Here is a 6065-nt window from a genome sequence, read left to right as displayed (position 1 = left end):
TGTGATTCCATTTCTTTTTCTTGTTTTCATGCTTAGCTTTTCTCATGGGATTGCTCAGGAAACCGAGCTTTCTCATGTCCCTACGAAAACGAGCAATTTACAGACATACATTGTCCATGTAATGCAACCAGAGGGTAAAGTTTTTGCCCAAAGAGAAGACCTGGCGAGCTGGCACAAATCTTTTCTGCCATCTATGACGGCAAGCTCTGATGAGCAAACACGCTTGCTTTACTCCTACAAAACTGTGATCAGTGGTTTTTCAGCAAGGCTAACTCAAGAGGAAGTGAAAGCAATGGAACAGATGAATGGTTTTGTGGCGGCACATCCTGAACGAGTGTTTCGTCGGAAAACCACACACACTCCCAACTTCTTGGGGCTGAACCAACAAGCAGGAATTTGGAAAGACTCAAACTTTGGGAAGGGAGTGATCATTGGAGTACTGGATGGCGGAGTATTCCCCAGCCACCCTTCATTCAGTGGTGCAGGAATTCCACCTCCACCTGCTAAATGGAAAGGGAGGTGTGACTTCAATGTGTCAGAATGCAATAATAAATTAATTGGAGCACAGTCGTTCAATCTTGCAGCCATGGTTCTCTCAAAAAAAAAAAAAAAATCTTGCAGCCATGGCATTGAAGGGAGCAAAAGCTGAACCGCCAACTGATGAAGACGGACATGGAACACACACAGCAAGCACAGCTGGTGGAGCGTTTGTGCAGAATGCTGATGCGCTAGGAAATGCCAAAGGCACAGCAGTTGGGATGGCACCTTATGCTCACCTGGCAATATACAAAGTCTGTTTTGGAGAACCCTGTCCAGAAAGTGATATCCTAGCTGCCCTTGAAGCTGCTGTTCACGATGGTGTTGATGTGATCTCAATCTCCCTTGGAGAAGATCCAGTTCCATTTTTCCAGGACAGTACTGCAATCGGTTCATTTGCAGCAATGCAAAAGGGAATATTTGTTAGTTGTTCAGCTGGAAATTCTGGTCCATTTAACGGCACATTATCTAATGAAGCCCCTTGGATTCTCACAGTTGGAGCAAGCACCCTCGATAGACGCATTGTAGCTTCAGCCAAGCTTGGAAATGGATTAGTATTTGACGGTGAATCTCTCTTTCAACCGAAAGATTTCCCTTCAACATTGTTGCCTCTTGTTTATGCTGGAGTAAATGGAAAAGTAGAGTCTGCATTTTGCGCTGAAGGATCCTTAAAAAACATAAGTGTGAAAGGTAAGGTGGTTGTGTGTGAGAGAGGTGGGGGAATAGAAAGAATTGACAAGGGAGTGGAAGTGAAAAATGCAGGGGGTGCAGCCATGATTCTACTGAATGCGGAAACTGATGGATTCAGTACCTTAGCTGATGCTCATGTTCTTCCTGCAGCACATGTGACCCATGCAGCTGGACTGAAGATCAAAGCATACATAAATTCAACAGCAACACCAACAGCGACAATCTTATTCAAAGGAACTGTCATCAGAGACTCAACATCTCCAGCTGTTGCTTCCTTCTCTTCAAGAGGCCCCAGCCAGGCAAGTCCAGGAATTCTGAAACCAGACATAATTGGACCAGGTGTAAGCATTCTTGCTGCATGGCCATTCCCTCTTGACAACAACACAAAATCAACATCCAGTTTTAATATAATTTCCGGAACATCAATGTCATGTCCGCATCTCAGTGGAATTGCAGCTTTGCTCAAGAGCTCTCACCCATACTGGTCACCAGCTGCCATTAAATCTGCTATAATGACTTCTGCTGATCTTCTAAACTTGCAAGGCAAACGGATTTTTGATGAAACACTTCAGACTGCAGATATCTTAGCCACCGGTGCGGGCCATGTCAATCCATCAAAGGCAACCGACCCAGGACTGATATATGATATTCAACCTGATGATTATATTCCATATCTTTGTGGCTTGGGCTACAACGATACTGGAGTCAGTATCCTCGTGCACAGACCAATAAAGTGCTCAAAGGTATCAAGCATCCCTGAAGGAGAGCTGAACTACCCTTCATTTTCTGTCAAGCTGGGACCATCTCAGACATTCACAAGAACTGTGACAAATGTTGGTGCCTCATATTCCACTTATTCAGTCAAGGTATATGCACCACTAGGAACCCATGTGACTGTCAAACCCAGCACGCTTTACTTTACAGAGGTGAACCAGAAGGCGTCATATTCAGTGACATTCAGTCGTACTTCAGGAGGTAAAGCTGGTGCATTCACACAGGGATTTATAACATGGGCTTCTACTAATCACGTTGTCCGGAGTCCAGTTTCTGTTTTATTTCAGTGAGATGCATGTCGTATATTGGGATTGCAGTGATTTGCAGTGTCATCAGACTTCATGGTGCTATATGTGATTACTTATGTATACCTACTCATTTCTTTACGATTTCTATAATATATGGTTAATTTCTTAATGGAGACAACTCAGACTCTATGCAAAGAATATTAACCAAGAAACTAAAAACAAGGTACCAGACAGATGAAGGATAAAAAATAAAAAAAACACAAAGATGAATATGAAATATGATAAAAAAAAGGTTCCAGTAAGAAGAGACATAAGTCACATAACACATATATCTCCAACACTAAAAGGTAATTCAATAACACAAAACACTTTCTCAAGTCTAACTTAAACTTTATGTCTAAACTTTTCAGTAACAAATATTACTGATAGAAATCTATTCACTTAAACTTATCCCTTCCCCTTTTTTGCACACTGTTAGTAAATAATAAAGAACTGTGGAGAAATTAATCCTTATGTGACAATGACAAATGTTCTAAATGTTGTCAAGCTCCTTTGTTAATGTTGGCATGCCTACATAAAGTTTTAGGGTTGCTGTAACATTTTTAACACCACAGCATACACAGATCCAGATGCCCTCATGACACAAAATATCAGTAGTATTGATCATCTCAATCAGTAAAAAGGTAATTGGAAAGAAATTTTTCCATTGCAAGAAATCAACATAAGCTTCATCAGTTGCCATATAAGCATCTTTAATTGCATTGTACCTGAAATTCGATAGCTGCATAGTAACACCGACCAAACAGAATTGCATGACAACGGCATTAACCAAAACCAGGAGGCACATCGGGGTCCTCGTCGCTACCATCACACTCCTGCTTGTGCTCCGTGTCTGTAGAAACGCCAGGAGCCACTATGCGATCAACACCCTCGGTATCCATCTTATCCTGTAACATTTCCCGGTGCTCTGTCATAGCTCCTTTTTCACGAGGCGGAAGTTGTGCCTCATGGTTATTGTCATCCTGATGATTGTCGGACACACCAACAACAGCTCCACTGGCAGCTCCAACGACTAATCCATTATCACCAGACTCGACTTGAACTTGAACAACATGAGTGGAGGACTGACCGTCTGCATTCCCATCTGGATTAGCCAATTTATTGTAAACAGACTGAACAGTTTCGCTTATTTCACTCTGCATTGCATCACTTGATCTGATTATCCCCCACAACCCATCCGATATCTGGCTCATCACTTTCCCCCTAGCAATTCGAAACACGAAAAACAAAATCGGCATAAACCAGATGTCACAACATTGCTCCTAGACTGATTCTGAGCTCGAAATTCATAAACAAACATATAAAGTCATCAGTAAACAATTACATGATTGAGAATGAGAGATAATTTAAGGACTTACCCAACCTCCTGATAAATGTCATCAGAGAGTTGCCTGGGTTTCATGTTCTCGGCACCTGGGCGATTAAGCGCTTGTGATTGCTTCACAATTGAAATAATATTTTCGCGTAATTCCTCCTGCAAATTAATAGTCTTTTTTGTTCAGAGAGACACTAAATCATAGCAATTCGAAACACGAGCAATGCAACACTAAATTCCAAAACTTTTTTTGGCACTGCTTGCTTGGTTCGCGATTCAGAAAGAAATAGGAAAGAGGTAAACAGAGAGAGAGAGAGAGAGAGAGAGAGAGAGAGAGAGAGGGGTTACTGACGTTGTTTTTGAGCTTTTGAATGATCTTGCGGCGGAGCCTGTCGAAGTCGCCATCGTCCTTTAGCTTCGCTATCACCTCTTCTTTGCTTACCTTGAGATTCTGGGAGCACTCCATCGGATTTTCGCTTTTGCTTTTGCTTTTGCAACTCGAACGACTTTTCTACTCCAATTTCTTTTTTTTCTTTTTTTTGGCTTTGGTACAATGGGATGGTATTTATTTATTTAAAAAACATCGGTGACGTTCATTGAAGGAGAAATTCTTACGTAAGAGTTGCCGCAGCAAGTGGCCTCCGATCAGAAAAAAGAAAATTTTTTCTCTTTTTCAAAAATGCCCTTGATTTTTAATGTGAAATATCCAAAATACCCCCTTCTTTAACACTGATTGGGCCGCCGCACTACTACGTGAGTACGTGGTGCGGGTGTCTTACGGAAGTCTCTCTCCTTTAAGTCTTTAAGAAAGTTGTTATCTAAATAAATTCACTCTTTTAAGTTTTATGTAATTAAGCTCGATGAGAAAAGCCCCTCAAGATATAATGAAACTATACAATCTCGTTCTTTCTTGTGGTCAATCGCGCTAACAGATTTAGATTCAATGATAAAAAAATTAAATTTAATGATGTAAAATAATAAAGCAAATTTTTTTTTAAAAAAATAAATAATAAAGCAGTTGAAACGCTGAAATACTAATTATTTTCTATCATTGGATTTAGATCAACAACATTTGAATACAATTGGTTTACTTCAAAAAAAAAAAATACAATTGGTTAACAAAAATGCCATGTCATCATGATAAAATAACAAAATAGAAATTAAAAAATAATAGACGCAGCCCAATAACTAAAGCCCAAACCAAATGGGGCACCAAAGCCCACGTAGTAGTGCGGCGGCCCAATCAGTGTATTAAATATAAACGCAGAAATTATAACAACTTAAAACTGTGCATTTATTTTCAGCCGTCATATTCACTTGTCCCTCACAGTCCCTTAAAAACTGTCCCTTACGTGAGCAGGTCTTATAATAATAATATAAAAACTGTCCCTTCTTTTCAGTTTACCCCCCTGAAGTTAGGGGTCGTCATCATGTTAGTCCCTCCAGTTTCAATTTAATCAGTAACACCCTTGTACTCTCCAAATTCATCACCCGTGTCCAATTTCTACTATTCCGTCCAATTTTGACCGTTAAGTTTGACTTTTGAGGGCTAAAATGGTCATTTCAAGACAAAAAAAACAAATTTTTTTTTTTTTTTTTTCGTTTTTATTTTTTTTCGTTTTTATTTTTTTTGCATTTTTTTTTCTGTTTTTTTCTTTCATTTTTTCTTTTCTTTTTCTTCGCTTATTAATTTATTATTATTATTATTATTATTATTATTTTTAAATAATTTTGTCTTCAACCTATACACTACAAGTTATAATAGGTTTATAAAAACAAAAAAAAAAACTCTAGGTGGTCAAAAAGCAGCTCGTTGGTCTACGATATTTGTGATATTTCTTCACTTTATTGGGGATATATCCTATTATTCTTCACTTTATAAACCTATTATATTTTATAGATATATTTTACAAATATATCCTAAAAATTTTCGCTGGCTGGTTACAAATAAACCCTATAATAGGTTTATAAAAACAAAAACAAAAATACTCTAGGTGGTTAAAAAGTCGCTCGCTGGTCTACGATATTTGTGATATATCTCCGATAAAGCGAAAAATTTTAGGATATATTTGTAAAATAAATCTATAAAATATAATAGGTGTAAAATATATCCTATAATAGGTGTAAAATATATCCTATAATAGGTTTAAATATAATAGGTTTAAAATATAAAATAGGTTTAAACCCTATAATAGGTTTAAAATATAAAAAATTTCGCTTTATCGGAGATATATCACAATAAAGTGAAGAATTTTAGGATATATCCCCAATAAAGTGAAGAAATATATGTATTTATTTTTTAATCATATTTTATAGATATTTCTTCACTTTATTGGGGATATATCCTAAAATTCTTCACTTTATAAACCTATTATATTTTACAGATATATCCTAAAATTCTTTGCTTTATCGGAGATATATCATAAATATCGTAGACCAGC

General features: G+C 37.7%; 2 protein-coding genes across 3 annotated transcripts in view; one reads left to right on the top strand and one right to left on the bottom strand.

Annotated features, from left to right (window-relative positions):
* Window positions 1-2291, top strand: part of LOC112179227 (subtilisin-like protease 4) — a 2296-nt gene extending 5 nt beyond the window's left edge. Inside the window, exons 1-2 of the mRNA XM_024317581.2 lie at window positions 1-589; window positions 627-2291. The exon at window positions 1-589 is cut by the window's left edge and continues 5 nt beyond it. Coding sequence (XP_024173349.1) covers window positions 1-589; window positions 627-2291 — 2254 coding nt within the window. The remainder of the gene's footprint in view (window positions 590-626) is intronic.
* Window positions 1-4167, bottom strand: part of LOC112179229 — an 8706-nt gene extending 4539 nt beyond the window's left edge. Inside the window, exons 1-3 of one of the 2 annotated variants that reach the window (XR_002927691.2) lie at window positions 3977-4167; window positions 3668-3783; window positions 3017-3512 (exon numbers count right to left, since the gene is read on the bottom strand). Coding sequence is in view for 1 of the 2 variants with exons in the window: in XM_024317583.2 (XP_024173351.1) it covers window positions 3074-3512; window positions 3668-3783; window positions 3977-4090 (669 nt within the window). In the remaining variant the exon portion in view is untranslated. Of the gene's footprint in view, window positions 1-1769; window positions 3513-3667; window positions 3784-3976 lie in introns of those variants that run through there. The other variant, XM_024317583.2, reaches the window with a different exon arrangement.
* Window positions 4168-6065: the final 1898 nt, after the last annotated feature.

The sequence above is a fragment of the Rosa chinensis genome, chromosome 7 (assembly GCF_002994745.2).
Source record: "Rosa chinensis cultivar Old Blush chromosome 7, RchiOBHm-V2, whole genome shotgun sequence".
NCBI lineage: Eukaryota > Viridiplantae > Streptophyta > Magnoliopsida > Rosales > Rosaceae > Rosa > Rosa chinensis.
Note: the sequence above shows the minus strand (reverse complement) of the source record. Positions and strands in the feature narration are given on the sequence as shown.